This window comes from Aegilops tauschii, chromosome 3, assembly GCF_002575655.3.
Source record: "Aegilops tauschii subsp. strangulata cultivar AL8/78 chromosome 3, Aet v6.0, whole genome shotgun sequence".
In the NCBI taxonomy this organism is placed as follows: domain Eukaryota; kingdom Viridiplantae; phylum Streptophyta; class Magnoliopsida; order Poales; family Poaceae; genus Aegilops; species Aegilops tauschii.
Genome location: NC_053037.3, coordinates 353,532,215 through 353,550,365, shown reverse-complemented (window position 1 = coordinate 353,550,365; position 18,151 = coordinate 353,532,215). Strand labels below are relative to the sequence as shown.

The 18,151-nt window shown below is 46.4% G+C and overlaps 1 protein-coding gene across 1 annotated transcript; it reads left to right on the top strand.

The window, feature by feature from the left end:
* The first annotated feature begins 10,356 nt into the window (after nucleotides 1-10,356).
* LOC109738449 (potassium channel KAT6) lies at nucleotides 10,357-17,300 on the top strand. The gene is made up of 9 exons (XM_073495938.1): nucleotides 10,357-11,416; nucleotides 11,508-11,723; nucleotides 11,777-11,998; nucleotides 13,981-14,038; nucleotides 14,122-14,439; nucleotides 14,539-14,880; nucleotides 14,968-15,006; nucleotides 15,125-15,310; nucleotides 15,438-17,300. The coding sequence occupies exons 1-9, from the start codon at nucleotides 11,256-11,258 to the stop codon at nucleotides 15,747-15,749; spliced, it is 1,854 nt and encodes a 617-aa protein (XP_073352039.1). The 5' UTR covers nucleotides 10,357-11,255; the 3' UTR covers nucleotides 15,750-17,300.
* The last annotated feature ends 851 nt before the right edge of the window (nucleotides 17,301-18,151 follow it).

Below are 18,151 nucleotides of genomic sequence, written 5' to 3'. Positions count from 1 at the left end.
ATGCTGAAATCAGCGGAGGTGGAGATCAAAAAGGAACATCAAGTGTTGATGGTGAATAAAACCACTAAGTTCAAGAAAGGCAAGGGTAAGAAGAACTTCAAGAAAGACGGCAAGGGAGTTGCCGCGCCCGGTAAGCAAGCTGCCGGGAAGAAGACAAAGAATGGACCCAAGCCTGAGACTGAGTGCTTTTATTGCAAGGGAAATGGTCACTGGAAGCGGAACTGCCCCAAGTACTTAGCGGATAAGAAGGCCGGCAATACCAAAGGTATATGTGATATACATGTTATTGATGTGTACCTAACCAGCGCTCGTAGTAGCTCCTGGGTATTTGATACCGGTGCGGTTGCTCATATTTGTAACTCAAAGCAGGAGCTGTGGAATAAGCGGAGACTGGCAAAGGACGAGGTGACGATGCGCGTCGGGAATGGTTCCAAGGTCGATGTGATCGCCGCCGGCACGCTACCTCTACATTTACCTACGGGATTAGTTTTAAACCTCAATAATTGTTATTTAGTGCCAGCTTTGAGCATGAACATTGTATCTGGATCTCGTTTAATGCGAGATGGCTACTCATTTAAATCCGAGAATAATGGTTGTTCTATTTATATGAGAGATATGTTTTATGGTCATGCCCCGCTGGTCAATGGTTTATTCTTAATGAATCTCGAACATGATGTTACACATGTTCATAGTGTGAATGCCAAGAAATGTAAGGTTGATAATGATAGTCCCACATACTTGTGGCACTGCCGCCTTGGTCACATTGGTGTCAAACGCATGAAGAAACTCCATGCGGATGGACTTTTGGAGTCTCTTGATTATGAATCATTTGACACGTGCGAACCATGCCTCATGGGCAAAATGACCAAGACTCCGTTCTCCGGAACAATGGAGCGAGCAACCAACTTATTGGAAATCATACATACTGATGTGTGCAGTCCAATGAGCGTCGAGGCTCGCGGTGGCTATCATTATGTTCTCACCCTCACTGATGACTTGAGTAGATATGGGTATGTCTACTAAATGAAACACAAGTCTGAGACCCTTGAAAAGTTCAAGGAATTTCAGAGTGAGGTTGAGAATCAACGTGACAGGAAAATAAAGTTCTTACGATCAGATCGTGGAGGGGAATATTTGAGTCACGAATTTGGCACACACTTAAGGAAATGTGGAATTGTTTCACAACTCACGCCGCCTGGAACACCTCAGCGTAATGGTGTGTCCGAACGTCGTAATCGCACTCTATTGGATATGGTGCGATCCATGATGTCTCTTACCGATCTACCGCTATCATTCTGGGGTTATGCTTTAGAGACTGCCGCATTCACTTTAAATAGGGCTCCGTCAAAATCCGTTGAGACGACACCGTATGAATTATGGTTTGGAAAGAAACCTAAGCTGTCGTTTCTTAAAGTTTGGGGATGCGATGCTTATGTCAAGAAACTTCAACCTGAAAAGCTTGAACCCAAGTCGGAAAAATGCGTCTTCATAGGATACCCTAAGGAAACCATTGGGTATACCTTCTACCTCAGATCCGAAGGCAAGATCTTCATTGCCAAGAACAGGTCCTTTCTGGAGAAAGAGTTTCTCTCGAAAGAAGTAAGTGGGAGGAAAGTGGAACTTGATGAGATGACCCCTCTCGAACCAGAAAGTAGCGCAGCACAAGAAAATGTTTCTGTGGTGCCTGCACCGACTGGAGAGGAAGTTAATGATGACGATCATGATCAAGTTACCACTGAACTTCGTAGGTCCACAAGGACACGTTCCGCACGAGAGTGGTACGGCAACCCTGTCCTGGAAATCATGTTGTTGGACAACGGTGAACCTTCGAACTATGAAGAAGCAATGGCGGGCCTAGATTCCAACAAATGGCTTGAAGCCATGCAATCCGAGATAGGATCCATGTATGAAAACAAAGTATGGACTTTGACAGACTTGCCCGATGATCGCGAGCGATAGAAAATAAATGGATCTTTAAGAAGAAGACGGACGCGGGTGGAAATGTTGCCATCTATAAAGCTCGACTTGTCGCTAAGGGTTATCGACAAGTTCAAGGAGTTGACTACGATGAGACCTTCTCACCCGTAGCGAAGCTGAAGTCCGTTCGAATCATGTTAGCAATTTCCGCATTCTACGATTATGAAATATGGCAAATGGACGTCAAAACGGCATTCCTTAACGGCTTCCTTAAGGAAGAATTGTATATGATGCAGCCGGAAGGTTTTGTCGATCCTAAGAATGCTGACAAAGTATGCAAGCTCCAGCGCTCAATCTATGGGCTGGTGCAGGCATCTCGGAGTTGGAACATTCGCTTTGATGAGATGATCAAAGCATTTGGGTTTACACAGACTTATGGAGAAGCCTGTGTTTACAAGAAAGTGAGTGGGAGCTCTGTAGCATTTCTCATATTATATGTGGATGACATACTATTGATGGGAAATGATATAGAATTCTTGGAAAGTATAAAGGCCTACTTGAATAAGTGTTTTTCAATGAAGGACCTTGGAGAAGCTGCTTACATATTAGGCATCAAGATCTATAGAGATAGATCAAGACGCCTCATAGGTCTTTCACAAAGCACATACCTTGACAAGATATTGAAGAAGTTCAATATGGATCAGTCCAAGAAGGGGTTCTTGCCTGTATTGCAAGGTGTGAGATTGAGCATGGCTCAATGCCCGACCACGGCAGAAGATAGAGAAAAGATGAGTGTCGTCCCCTATGCCTCGGCCATAGGGTCTATTATGTATGCCATGCTGTGTACCAGACCTGATGTAAACCTTGCCGTAAGTTTGGTAGGAAGGTACCAAAGTAATCCCAGCATGGAACACTGGACAGCGGTCAAGAACATCCTGAAGTACCTGAAAAGGACTAAGGATATGTTTCTCGTTTATGGAGGTGACGAAGAGCTCGTCGTAAAGGGTTGCGTCGATGCTAGCTTCGACACAGATCTGGATGACTCTAAGTCACAAACCGGATACGTGTATATTTTGAATGGTGGGGCAGTCAGCTGGTGCAGTTGCAAGCAAAGCGTCGTGGCGGGATCTACATGTGAAGCAGAGTACATGGCAGCCTCGGAGGCAGCACATGAAGCAATCTGGATGAAGGAGTTCATTGCCGACCTAGGAGTTATTCCCAATGCATCGGGGTCGATGACTCTCTTCTGTGACAACACTGGAGCTATTGCCCTTGCCAAGGAGCCCAGGTTTCACAGAAGACCAGGCACATCAAGCGTCGCTTCAACTCCATTCGTGAAAATGTTCAAAATGGAGACATAGATATTTGTAAAGTGCATATGGATTTGAATGTCGCAGATCCGTTGACTAAACCTCTTCCATGAGCGAAACATGATCAACACCAGAACTCTATGGGTGTACGATTCATCACAATGTAACTAGACTATTGACTCTAGTGCAAGTGGGAGACTGTTGGAAATATGCCCTAGAGGCAATAATAAAATGGTTATTATTATATTTCCTTGTTCATGATAATTGTCTATTGTTCATGCTATAATTGTGTTATCCGGAAATCGTAATACATGTGTGAACACATAGACCATAACATGTCCCTAGTGAGCCTCTAGTTGACTAGCTCGTTGATCAATAGATGGTTACGGTTTCCTGACCATGGACATTGGATGTCATTGATAACGGGATCACATCATTAGGAGAATGATGTGATGGACAAGACCCAATCCTAAGCATAGCACTAGATCATGTAGTTCGTTTGCTAAAGCTTTTCTAATGTCAAGTATCATTTCCTTAGACCATGAGATCGTGTAACTCCCGGATACCGTAGGAATGCTTTGGGTGTACCAAACGTCACAACGTAACTGGGTGGCTATAAAGGTGCACTACGGGTGTCTCCGAAAGTGCCTGTTGGGTTGGCACGGATCGAGACTGGGATTTGTCACTCCGTATGACGGAGAGGTATCTCTGGGCCCACTCGGTAATGCATCATCATAATGAGCTCAATGTGACTAAATAGTTAGTCACGGGATCATGCATTACGGAATGAGTAAAGTGACTTGCCGGTAACGAGATTGAACGAGGTATTGGGATACCGACGATCGAATCTCGGGCAAGTAACGTACCGATTGACAAAGGGAATTGTATACGGGATTGCTTGAATCCTCGACATCGTGGTTCATCCGATGAGATCATCGTGGAACATGTGGGAGCCAACATGGGTATCCAGATCCCGCTGTTGGTTATTGGCTAGAGAGGTGTCTCGGTCATGTCTGCATGATTCCCGAACCCGTAGGGTCTACACACTTAAGGTTCGATGATGCTAGGGTTATAAGAAAGGTTTGTATGTGATTACCGAATGTTGTTCGGAGTCCCGGATGAGATCCCGAACGTCACGAGGAGTTCCGGAATGGTCCGGAGGTGAAGATTTATATATGGGAAGTCATCATACGGTCACCGGAAATATTCGGGGGTATACCGGTATTGTACCGGGACCACCGGAGGGGTTCCGGGGGTCCACCGGGAGGGTCCACCTGCCCCGGAGGGCCTTATGGGCTGTAGGTGGAAGGGAACCAGCCCTAAGTGGGCTGGGCGCCAACCCCCCTAGGGCCCATGCGCCTAGGGTTTGGGGGGGACCCTAAAGGGGGGGCGCCCCCCTTGCTTGGGGGGCAAGCTCCCTCCCCCCTTGGCCACCGCCCCCCCTCTAGATCTCATCTGGAGGGGCCGGCCCCCTTCCCCCTTCTCCCTATAAATACAGGGGTGAGGGGAGGGCTGCAGCACCACATCCAAGGCGCAGCCCCTCCCCTCCCCAACACCTCTCCTCCTCCGCGCGAGCTTGGCGAAGCCCTGCCGGAGAACTGTCACTCCATCGCCACCACGCCGTCGTGCTGCTGTTGGAGCCTTCTTCCTCAACCTCTCCCTCCTCCTTGCTGGATCAAGGCGTGGGAGACGTCACCGCTCCGTACGTGTGTTGAACGCGGAGGTGCCGTCCGTTTGGCGCTTGGATCATCGGTGATTTGGATCACGACGAGTACGACTCCATCAACCCCGTTCTCTTGAACGCTTCCGCTCGCGATCTACAAGGGTATGTAGATGCACTCCTCCCTTCTCATTGCTAGTAAACTCCATAGATTGATCTTGGTGATGCGTAGACAATTTTAATTTCTGCTACGATCCCCAACACGAATATAGTCATCCAATATATCAATCTTTATGTCTCGGCCATTTCAAAACTCCTCGTCATGTCCGTGATCACATTCGGGACTCTGAACTACCTTCGGTACTTCAAAACACATAAACTCATAATACCGATCGTCACCGAATGTTAAGCGTGCGGACCCTACGGGTTCAAGAACTATGTAGACATGACCGAGACTCATCTCCGGTCAATAACCAATAGCGGAACGTGGATGTTCATATTGGCTCCCACATATTCTACAAAGATCTTTATCGGTCAAACCGCATAATGATATACGTTGTTCCCTTTGTCATCAGTATGTTTACTTGCCCGAGATTCGATCGTCGGTATCTCAATACCTAGTTCAATCTCGTTACCGGCAAGTCTCTTTACTCGTTCCGTAATGCATCATCCCGCAACTAACTCATTAGTCACATTGCTTGCAAGGCTTATAGTGATGTGCATTATCGAGAGGGCCCAGAGATACCTCTCCGACAATCGGAGTGACAAATCCTAATCTCAATCTATGCCAACTCAACAAACATCATCGTGGACACCAGTAGAGCATCTTTATAATCACCCAGTTACGTTGTGACGTTTGATAGCACACTAAGTGTTCCTCCGGTATTAGGGAGTTGCATAATCTCATAGTCATAGGAACATGTATAAGTTATGAAGAAAGCAATAGCAATAAACTAAACGATCATTATGCTAAGCTAACGGATGGGTCTTGTCCATCGCATCATTCTCTAATGATGTGATCCCGTTCATCAAATGACAACACATGTCTATGGTCAGGAAACATAACCATCTTTAATTAACGAGCTAGTCAAGTAGAGGCATTCTAGGGACACTCTGTTTTGTCTATGTATTCACACATGTACTAAGTTTCCGGTTAATATAATTCTAGCATGAATAATAAACATTTATCATGGTATAAGGAAATATAAATAACAACTTTATTATTGCCTCTAGGGCATATTTCCTTCATCTACTCTTCCTTGTCGGCGACCACATTTTCACTTCACGGGTCTCATTCCCGCCGCTCATGGAGACGATGAGATGGACCCAGCGATCGCCGGAAGGGAACATAAGGACGTGGAGGACGGGCGGCGCCAGAGGCTAGGTTTAGGTATGGTTGTTTTTTTAATGAAAAGGGTCGAAAATGAAACTAATGTGCTTCGATTTATATGAAAATCATCTGGTTTGGACAAATTTCATTCGGTTTGTTGAAATCTGCTTTCGAATATATGCTGGCACGTTGGATGGCCGGCTCCCGTATTAGTGTCCATGGATTGGTCCCCACCGGTCAGCGGACAGATACGGTGTCCGATTTGGGGGTCAGCATTGGAGATGCCTTAGGAGACATGGATGAAGCCATCAATTCTCTATGAAATATATCAACATAGAAACAATCAACATCTTCAACACCAAATTGTTTTAGTTACATTCTCCATAAAATATATTTTCATACCATGTATATTTTATGATGTAGATCTTATAGCACACCTATAACTTTGATTAATTTAAAATAATAGGAGTGCAATTTTAGGAGAACCAACATTAGGATACGAGGTCACAAAGGGAGCTAGATCATCAAGAATCCATATGTGGTCCATCCCCATCTCCTCCTCTTGCGGTGCAAAGGCAAGTGCTCATGCCAAGATAGTTTCTTCTCCCTCTTCCTTTTGTGATTGTCGGGTCATTGTACTGTCTAATGTAAACTTGTGATAAAGGCATTACTTTTACATCATAAAAAAGGAAGCGAAGATATTACAATGACAACCGTCATTGAAAACAAACAGAGATATTATGTGACATTTTGCGGTGATTTTTTAAAAAAAACGGAGGATTACCCCAGCCTCTGCATCGCGCAATGCATACAACCATGTTTATTACATTATTCAACAAGGCCTTACAAAATAAATACATAGACCAACCCAAAGACACCCTCTTGGCAAAAAATCATCGCCCTACCTACAAGATTAATGATGTGCCCTGACCTCATGCCATGCACACCAAGAAATCCGGTGGCCTCACCAAGCCGCCCACCGGCTATCCGAGAGAACCTGTAGAATCCATCATCGCCTTCTTCCGTAGTCTCATCTTCAGAAGCAATCAGTGCCCTGATCTTGCAAGACCCTTTTGTTGCCAACGCCACCACGACGCCAGCCTCCTGCGCGCCCGTCAAACGGTATCGAGCGCCGAGACCCCGTTGCTGATGGGGAACGTTGCATGAAAATCACAAAAATTCCTACGAACATCCAAGATCTATCTAGGAGAAGCATAATAACAAGAGGGGGACAGTGTGTCTACGTACCCTCGTAGACCGTTAAGAGGAAGCATATATCACACGGTTGATGTAGTCATACTCGTCACGATCCAAACCGATGAAGTACCGAACGGACGGCACCTCCACTTTCAGCACACGTACGGGTCGATGCCGTCTCCTCCTCCTTGATCCAGGAAGTGAGGTAGGAGAAGTAGATGGGATCGCCGGCAGCACGACGGCGTGACAGTGATGGTGGTGGAGTGATCCCGGCAGGGCTACACAGAGCGCTACCGAAGCAACGAAGACAGGGGAGTTACGAAGTAACGGGAGAGAGAGGGGGCCAAGGGCTTGTGTATCCTCTTGGGCCCCCTTCCCCTCTATATATAGGTGGAGGGGTGTGGTGGCCAGCCCTCCAAGCCCTAGGGGCGCACCAAGGGGGAGGAGTTGGACTCCTACTCCAATTCCCTCCTTTTCCATACACAGGTGGACTTTCCACCTTTCCCAAGCCACATGGGCCTTGAGGGACTTGTGTGCCTAGCCCAATAAGGCTAGGGCGCCTCAACTCACCCCATGCCGGCCCTTGGGACATGGTGGTACCCTTGGTGGACTTCCGGACTCCTCCGTAAGTTTTTGGAACCTTCTGGAAGCTTCTTCGTACAATACCCAAAAAACTGAAACTTTTTCTAGAACCCTGAAAACAACTTTACATATATAAATCTTTACTTCTGGACCATTCCGGAGCTCGTCGTGACGTCCCGGATCCCATCCGGGACTCCGAACAATATTCGGTCACCAACATGCATATCCCAATATTACTCTAGCGTCATCGAACGTTAAGAGTGCGGACCCAACGGGTTCGAGAATCATGTAGACATGACCGAGACACCTCTCCGGTCAATAACCAATAGCGGAACCTGGATGCCCATATTGGTTCCTACATATTCCACGAAGATCTTTTATCGGTTGAACCACGATGTCAAGTATTCGGTTAATCCCGTATGCAATTCCCTTTGTCCGGCGATATGTTACTTGCCCGAGATTCGATCGTCGGTATCTCCATACCTAGTTCAACCTCGTTACCGAAAATTCTCTTTACTCGTTCCGTAATGCAAGACCTCATGACTAACGCATTAGCCATGTTGCTTGCAAGCTCTTTACAATGTTGTATTACCGAGAGGGCCCAGAGATATCTCTCTGTCACACGTAGTGACAAATCCCAGTCTCGATCCATGCCAACCCAACAGACACCTTCGGAGATACCCGTAGAGCATCTTTATGATCACCCAGTTATGAAGTGACGTATGATAGCACACAAGGTATTCCTCCGATATCCGGGAGTTGGATGATCTCATGGTCTTAGGAATAAATACTTGACATGAAGAAAGCTATAGCAATAAAATTAAGTGATACGATCGATTGCTAAGCTTATGGTTGGGTCTTGTCCATCACATTATTCTCCTAATGATGTGATCCCGTATCAAATGACAACTCATGTCTATGGTTAGGAAACCTTAATCATCTTTGATGAACGAGCTAGTCTAGTAGAGGCTCACTAAAGACATAGTATTTGTTTATGTATTCACACATGTATTTAAGTTTTCGGTCAAAACAATTCTAGCATGAATAATAAACCTTTATCATGAACAAGAAAAATATAATAACCAATTTATTATTGCCTCTAGGGCATATTTCCAACAGCTGCACCTTCCCACCAAGACTCACTGTCGTCAATACTGTAGATGGCATGCCGCTCCGCCTTGGTCACCACATGAGAAGCATACGGAGACCTGGGCCCAGCCACCAAGCCAACCACTTGTCCCTCCAGACGATGTACAACCCCAAAGGTGATGACCCATGCAGGTGACGACGCGGGAACCTCGCCATCATCTGATCCGGAAAAGCCTGATCTGGGGTTTCCCCCGGGGCAAAGATGGAACGTGAATTGCCGCACAACGCCTCCAACGAGGTAACGACACATGCAGGCGCCACCGTTGACAGTTCTGGCCGAGGCCGAACCAAGCTTTTGCTGGCAAATTTGCGCCCATCCCCAGCTGGACCTCCAGATCGACCTCATGTGTCATCCAGCACACCCATGGGTGATGTATGCTACCAAAAACTGCACGACCGGAGCCGCACCACAACCCAGAACCGCCACCTTGCCTCGGTGAACCATCGGTCGTGGAGGGGCCCTTACCGTTGCGCCGTCGATGCCGGACGGCACACACGTCTAGGACACCCGCGCGGATCTCCACCGCAACTGCATCCCAGGGCCACAACGGAGGAAGGCCCCGCCGCCGCTATCATCCCCCACGTGGGCTTTGCGCGGAGCTCCGGCGGCGGTGAGGAGAGGGGCGGCGGCGGCTCAAAGCCATAGATCGGATCGGGAGGGAGGGGACCAAGAGAAGGAAATCGAGAGGGAGGACATCGGGAGGATGGGGGCTAAGGGTCGAGGTGATGCAGATAGTAGATACATAAAAAATCATGTAGAAACCTTGTCAAGTTTCCTTACGTTGATCCGAAGGAGACATTTAGTATTTGTAGACTGTACCAAAGTTTTAAGCTCTCTAAAATCAATTGGCAAGCTAAGGGGTGACACATGAGATTGCAAAGTATAGTTTTGATAACAGGTTGGATGGTGTGTTTCTGAGAAGTTTTCTGCTCTGCGTGGCATATGCAGGTAGTTTACCGACATGAATGTAAAATTTACTTCTAGTGTTCTTTGTACCACCTTTATAATTGATGAATAGATTTCGGAAAAAGAAAGAGGAACGACTATAACAACTAATAATCGTTTAAGTAATTAATATACATGGTATTGAAAAAAGAATTTCTGGAAGGGACGATACCGTTGGGGGCAAATATAGATGGCAAATCCGAGTTGTCACCCAGGTGAGCCCATCAGCGTTTTCTTTCTGTGTTTCTATAACTTTTCCTTTTTCTCCTTTTATTTTTCTTTTCAGTTTTCTTTGTTTTGCTTTTATTTCATTTTCTTCCCTTTTCTTTCGTTTGGACTCTAAACCATTTATTATATGAACATATACCCACATGTTTCTAAACATTTTTCGGAATCTATGAACTTTATGCAAGGGATACATAAACTTTTAAATACACGAATTTAGTTTTCTCAATAATGGAACTTTTAAATAAGCAATAATTTATTTATTTCACACATGTCAACATATATGTACATTGTGGACACTTTTTATGAATATATGAAAATTTATAAAATTATATTGACCTTTTTTAATACAAAATTTTATTTATTTTACACAGGGACATTTTTTAATACATAATGAATATTTTATTTCCACGTATGAACATATATATCTACATGCATGACATTTTTTGCACCTTTTAACAATTTCTTTAAAACTGATTTCTGACAACTAAAAACCTGAATTCTGACAATACTCGTCAGACATATACTAAACAAAATATTTTTCCGAAATAAGAAAACGAATTTAGTAGGCCGTGGTCTGGCCAACCCATGTAAGGGCCCTATGCGTGTTTTCCTGGTTGGGCCGAGGCAGCCCAAACAGGTGCCACCTTGAAGTCCTGTTCTTATTTTCATTAATTTTGTTCCTATATTATCCGGTTGATACTTGGAGGCCGGAGCTTAAGGTAGTAGGAAGATTATTAGTAACTCATTATTGTCTGTCATAGACAAAAAGGTAGGCTGATGATAATTAAGGGGAAGTTAGGAAGTAAATACAATTCCACTGTTTCTTTTGGATTCGGCTGATTGGATAGCACTAAACTTTCTCATGCAATACCCTACATCACCGATTAGATACTTTCCCGGTTAACCCTGGGCCGGCCGCAGAGGCTGCTAGTCAGCATGGCCATGGCGGGCGTAGGAAGTCAGAGAGGTTCGTCGTCGTCGAGGATGCTCCTGCCGCGGAACATCAGCCTCTCTACCGGGCATCTCCCGGAAGCACTGGGCGGAGCCCCTCCGCCGCTCCGGCCGAACGTCATCAACCCTTACGGCCGCCCCTACAGGTGCGCGCGGCTCGATCGCCTTGGCATGCATGCACGTCCATGAATCCACGTGCTATACGAGGTTGAACGACGGAGCTGATCTCGATCGCAGGTACTGGCAGATGTTCCTGATCGTGCTGGTGGCCTACTCTGCGTGGGCGTCGCCGTTCGAGCTGGCCCTGGAGAAGGCCGTCTCCCGGGCGCACCTCGTCGTGGACCTGGTCGTCGACGTCTTCTTCTGCGCCGACATCGTCGTGTCCTTCTTCGTCGCGTACCGCGACAGGTCCACCGACCTCCTCGTCGACGACCGTGGCAAGATCGCCGTGAGGTACTAACTCGTACAGTCGTACTCATCGCTGCGAATTAATTTGTTTCCTTTAGGACTCTTGGCGATATCTATCTATGCCTAATAAGACCATGCGTATTTTGCGCGGATTGGATTTATAGGTACCTGACGCGGCCGTGGTTCGTGCTGGATGTGGCCTCCACAATCCCGTTGCAGATAGTCTACCAGCTCGTGAGGGGCAAGAAAAACGGACCCTGCGGGTTCCTCATCCTTCTCCGGCTCTGGCGGCTGCGTCGCGCCAGTAAGCTCTTTGCAAGGTACTCTACGTACGAGCATACTACTCCATACATACAATGTACTTTGTCCTAGTACGTATCTCGTGTCTCACTAAGAGCATCTCTAACCGATCCTCTGAAAGACGTTCGAGAAATAAAATTATGGTTTTACTCCAATAAACCACGCCTAACTGATCTCATAAAACTGTTAGGGGAGAATAATTTTCACTCCGTGGCCACCCCAACCCTTAAATATACCCAAATGATAAGTACCACACGTTAGGTGCGTGGCACTCCGGTCCAGACATTTTTTGATGGCAGTTCCAATCACACAAGGATTGCAATTTTCGGTGACACACAGCAAGGTTCTGAAAAAAATAAACTGAAGCACAAATTTTGCCATCCTTGACATCCCCTTGTCACTAAACATGCCTTCAAAAACGCTCGGAGTTGCCATGTGCTTGTACCTGACGTTCGGTACTTATCAGGGTCCTAAATATAGGTTGGCCAACGTTGGGGTAAAAATCTCCATCCCCCACCGCTTGACCTTATCCACTCCGCCGCCGATGATGCCTCCATGCTTCCCAAAATGGCCGGATCCAGCTGCCGCTCCCCGCCACCGATCAGAAGCGCCGCTCCACGCTCCAAGAGCCTGTGGTCGCAACGTTGTGTCCTCCTCCTGCGGCGGCGCTTCCTGGTTCCCCGACATGCCGCCACTGCCGGCGCCATAGAGTAGGTGCCTCACCGTGTGGCAGTGGGCATGGGGGACGTGGGTGGCGGAGATCACCGACCGCGATACCCGTCAGCGGATTTGGATCAGTTCCTACTAGTCGGCATCGCGAGCATACGGCGTCATGTTGGTGTGCCTCCATGGTGCAAACCCCCGACTAAACTTCCTCGAAGTGCGTCGACGAGGAATTCATGGCGGAGCTCCGCCACCTGTGCCCGGAGCGTCTCCACGAACAGTGTCGGCAGTACAAGTTCTATAGGCCGGGGGTGATGACGGTCATCAACCTTTGCTTGCTTCGGGTTCGACGGAGATGGCGAGGGTGGTGGCGATGGAGCGGGCCAGGGCGGTGGCGGCGGAGTGGGCCAGGGCACCGGTCCCATGACCGACGAGGAATGGGACAAGATGATTGCCGAGGTCAATGATAGTGATGATGAATAGTTTGTTTAGTTTTTATGTAATCTTTAGTTTTGATTTCATTTAATGTTATACAAAATGGTTTACACTAGTGGCTGAATCGAGTTCTAATCAAGTACAATGGACTAGTTTGATCAAATTTGCACCGAATTTATGTTATTTTTTGAAGGAGTTAAGTTTAAGGTTTTAGTTAGAAACTGCACTTTTTTATAGAGGCAAATATACTTCTCTAAAAGATAGAAAGTCATATACTCTTCTAAATTAGAAGGGATCGGTCAGAAATGCTCTAACACCAATATACAAAAATCATGGCCCAATAAAAGTAGCATGTCTTTCGACATAGAATGAAACAAGTAACACCTGTTCGGAGGCCAGAATCCATCTGGGGTGGAACAGAATGTCAGATCTTTGAGTCACTTCAGTCCAATCCTTTGGCAACAGGGCCATTTAGGATTTTGTGTCTGGCTAATAATGTGTACGAGTGTGCTCAATAATGCATCCATAAACGATTTAAGATACGTTTTATAGAGTTGGGCGGGGCGTGGCATTCTTTCTTTGGCCTTATCTTGTCGGCTGTATAGTGCAGTCGCGCTTGAAGCGACCTTGATCTGAGACTGAGTCTGTCCATGTTCCACTGATCTGAGTATTTCACTAATGATTCATATAGAGCATGGCGGTGAACAGAGGCTAGCAGATGTGTTGGTACTCCCTCTGTTTCTAAATATAACACTCTTTAGATATTTCATTCAATAAGGGCTACATACGAATCTACATATTCTAGAGTGTAGATTCATCTATTTTGGGACCAGAGGGAGTGCATGTTTATTCATGACTAATAACGAGGTAAAATCGCACACATTTATTTGTACGAACATTGCAGGTTGGAGAAGGACACCAGACTGAGCTACTTCTGGACTAGGTTTATCAAGCTATTCTGCGTAAGAACAATACCTGAACACGAAATTCGTCAGCAAACCCGAATTACTAGTTGGCTCATGCATAACAGAAGTTGGTGATGCAGGTGGCTCTGTTTGCGCTGCACTGCGCGTCGTGCGTGTACCTGTGGCTCGCGTTCCACTACCGGGACAAGGAGCAGACGTGGATCGGCAGCCTCCGGGGCGACTTCAAGGAGCGCAGCGTGTGGTTCGCCTACACGTACGCGGTGTACTGGTCCATGACCACCATGGCCACGGTCGGCTACGGCGACCTGCACGCCGCCAACACCGGCGAGAAGCTCTTCAGCATCCTCTTCATGCTCTGCAACATGGGCGTCGCCTGCTACGTCATCGGCAACATGACCAACCTCGTCGTCCACGGCGCCACCACCACATTCCGCATGGTACCTTCCTCACCAGCAAACAAACGCATAGTAAAAGCATCACACGCGGTTGCAGTTGCAGTTGATGCATGCATGATGCACCATTAATTGGACCTGCAGAGGGACATGGTGGACCAGGTGGCGAGGTACGGGAAGGCGAACCGGCTGCCGGCGTGGATGCGGGAGCAGATGGTGGAGAGCGTGCAGCTGAGGTTCCAGATGGCGGAGCTGCTGCTGCCCGACGAGGTGCTGTCGGAGCTGCCCAAGGCCGCGAGGTCGGCCGTCGCGCAGCACCTCTACAAGGCCACGGTCGAGGACTGCTACCTCTTCCGGGGGGCCTCCGACAACCTCGTCGTGCAGCTCGTCTCGGAGATGAAGGCGGAGTTCTTTCCGCCCAAGATGGACATTGTCCTGGAGAACGAGAACCCGACCGACTGCTACATCATCGCGTCCGGCCAAGTGGTAAATTCACTGCACATATTCTCACGACCTGTTTTCTTCGAGCCAGTTCGTATATTCCCTGACTGACATCATTGTGTATCATTTCAGGATGTGTTGAGAACCGCCAAGGACGATGGCCTGGAGAAGGTAAGCCCGGCCTGAAATTTGCCGGAACCCGCTGAAAAAATAAGGTTCTACTCTTCTTTTAACTGAAAAAAAATGGACAACGACTATATAACCTGCGATTGCTCTGGCTGTGTTTCAGTTTGTCATGAGGATAGGGCCACATGGCATGGCGGGTGAAATCGGTGTGATGCTCAACATCCCGCAGCCATTTACCATCCGGAGCAGAACCCTAACCCAGGTCATACGTATAAGCCGTAGCCACTTGCAGAACACCGTCCGGCCTGCTACTGCAGACGGGGACACCATATTCTCCAATTTTGTTCAGGTACTATATGCACATATGCTGCATTATTCAGGTGCTGTCCAGAAGCAAAAATATCCTGATGATTTAGTGTAAAATATTCTTTTACTAGATTGTCTGAACTTGGAATTAATTTTACCTTTCTCTCCAGTATCTTGAATCTCTGAAGGTGCGACATGGAGAGGAGCTAACATTTGCCAGAGATGTCGGGCATGACACACTCCCGTTTCAGAACGGCGACCCGATACGTGTTGTTATCCACGGGCAAATTCCGCACGGCAGTGGCATGGCGGGCAACCGCGCGGCAGGGAAGCTCGTATGTCTGCCTGGTTCACTGGAAGAACTGATGAAGCTTGGCGAAGACAAGTTTGGAATGGCGGCGAGACATGTCCTCACCGCCGACGGCGCGGAGGTGGATGACGTTCGCGCGCTGAGAGACGGCGATCACCTCTTCTTAAGTTGACAGGGAACTGTACTCTAAAGTCTCTAACTCAGTGCATGTATAGATAGGGGGATCGACTACGTGCAAGTTGACTGATTTTTATTTATTGATCAGTCGACCGACAGTCGATTTATCTTTGGGCTGTAGCGTTAACTGCTGACGAGGATGAGGACAGACAACGCGCGCGCCTGATAGCTGGCCCCTTCCTGCATGATTCGACATACACACGTTTGGTCGAATCACAAGTTAAGGGCTAGGGTTTGTCTAGGCCTCATCTAGATGTGGAGCGATCGCTTACAACCATTCAGATATGGTGCACAAGTTAAGTTAGGGTTTGTCAGGCCCAGGTCCTTCTGTTTTTTTCTCTTCTAGGTATTCTTTTTCTGGTTTTCTATGTTTTTTCAAAAAATTATGTTCTCTGTACTAAATTTGTTTTTCTAAAATATGGTGCACAAATTTCAAATACACACCGAATATATTTTTAATATGGTGAACATTTTCCAAATGCACAGAGAACAATTTTTTAATATACAAATGAACATTTTTTCTCATAAAGTGATTTTTTAAAAATATATGTTTTCCTTTTTTAACTGTAGGGTGAACTATTTTTCATGTATGATCACCATTTCTTTTATACAAATTGAACTTTTTTAGTGTAGGGTGAACTATTTTTCATGTATGATCACCATTTCTTTAATACAAATTGAACTTTTTTAGTGTAGGGTGAACTATTTTAATTATACGATGAACATTTCTTTTATCCAAACTGATTTTTTTGTTGTAACCTTTTTAATATACAATGAACATTTTTTTTGTGCAAACTGAACTTATTTAAATGTAGGTGAACTTTTTGGCTGGTTTTAATACAAAAAATGAAAAATAATAAAACTTTGCAAATTTGAAAAGGTAAGAATGAAAAGAGAAAAATAAAAGGTAGAAAGTATAAAAAAGAAAACCAGGAAAAGGAAATATACATAAAAGATAACGAAAAGGAAAAGGAGAAATGAAGAAAGATAAAAACCGCTCAAAACTAGAGAAACCCAGCTAAAAGAAAAAATAACAAAGAACAACAGCCTGGAAGCTTCCTGAAATAGGCAGAGCTCGTAGGAACCTTCCGAAAACTACTTGCTCACGAAACGATGCTGCTTCGTGAATGGGTCGGCCCACTTGGGATCGCTATTTAGCAAGAAGTACCTTATTCCTCGCTATAAGTGATATATAGCATTTGGGTAGCCTAAGTACAACCTCTACTGCAGCACTAACCTGTTGGGCATGGGCATTTTTAGTTATTGTTGGTACTCGACGTTTTTATTTGTTGTTGCTGCATGAGATAAAAAAAGAGGGAAAAACAGACAAGCCTACAACGGGTCAAATCTTGGCTTCTAGAAAAAAAACTTAAGCCTACACATGAGAGTTCCTTGCTTGTCAAAGCAAAGTCTAAAAAAATGGAGCCTAGAGTTTTAGCCTTCCTACCCCTTGTTTCAGGGTGTTATTGGTCACGAAGAAACAAAACATTAGTGTAATTAGCATACAAAAAAATATGGATATAAGGGATATCAAAAATGATAACAGACAGACAACAAATCATATATGGGACGGAGGGAGTACTTGTTGTGTGATTCAGTTTGTAAGTGAGATACCCAGGTTTTTGTCTCTATCATGGTTGTAAAATAATTTATTTTGAGTTCACCCCGTGACTCAGTTGCATGTCGAGGGTGGACTTGCAACTGGATTAGAGTTCGGGGGTGGGGAGTTGCATGTCCAGAGTGGACTTGCAACTGAGTCAGGGTTAGGGAGACAACTTGCATGTCGAGGGTGAACATGCAACTGGATCAGGCTTCGGGGGAGGCAATCAGGCAACTTGCATGTCGAGGGTGGACATGCAACTAGGTCGGGGGAGGTCAATGGGAAATTCGCATGTTGAGAGTTGACTTGCAACTGGGTCGGGGGGTCATTGCACAATTTGCATGCCGAGAGTGGACTTGCAACTCGGTAGTGGTTCAGGGGGAGGGGCAAGTTGCATGTTGACGGTGGACTTACAACTTGGTTAGGGTTCAAGGGATAAATTGCATGTTGATGGTGGACATGCAACTAGGTCAGGGGGTTAATTGGGAAGTTGCATGTCGAGGATGGACATGCAACTGGGTCCAGGTTTGGGGGCAAGTTGCATGTCGAGGGTGGTAATGCAATTTGGTCAGGGGGGTCAACGGGCAAGTTGCGTGTCAAGGGTGAACATGCAAATAGGTCGGGGCAAGGATGAGCATGCAACTGGGTCGGTTGAGTTTCGGGTCAAGGGTGGACATGCAACTGTGCGGGGTGTGTTTGCATGTCGAGGGTGAACATGCGATTGTGTGGAGGTGAGTTGTGAGTCGTGTGTGCATATGCAAGTAGGTCAAAAATGCGAGTTGGGTGTCCAGGATGGA

What these genes read in the sequence shown, in the direction of transcription:
- LOC109738449 (XM_073495938.1), top strand. Translation starts at nt 11,256, where the DNA reads ATGGCCATGGCGGGCGTAGGAAGTCAGAGAGGTTCGTCGTCGTCGAGG. An exon ending in GCCAGTAAGCTCTTTGCAAG is followed by an intron (nt 11,999 to 13,980) that starts GTACTCTACGTA and finishes CGAACATTGCAG; the next exon opens with GTTGGAGAAGGACACCAGAC. An exon ending in TCATCGCGTCCGGCCAAGTG is followed by an intron (nt 14,881 to 14,967) that starts GTAAATTCACTG and finishes GTATCATTTCAG; the next exon opens with GATGTGTTGAGAACCGCCAA.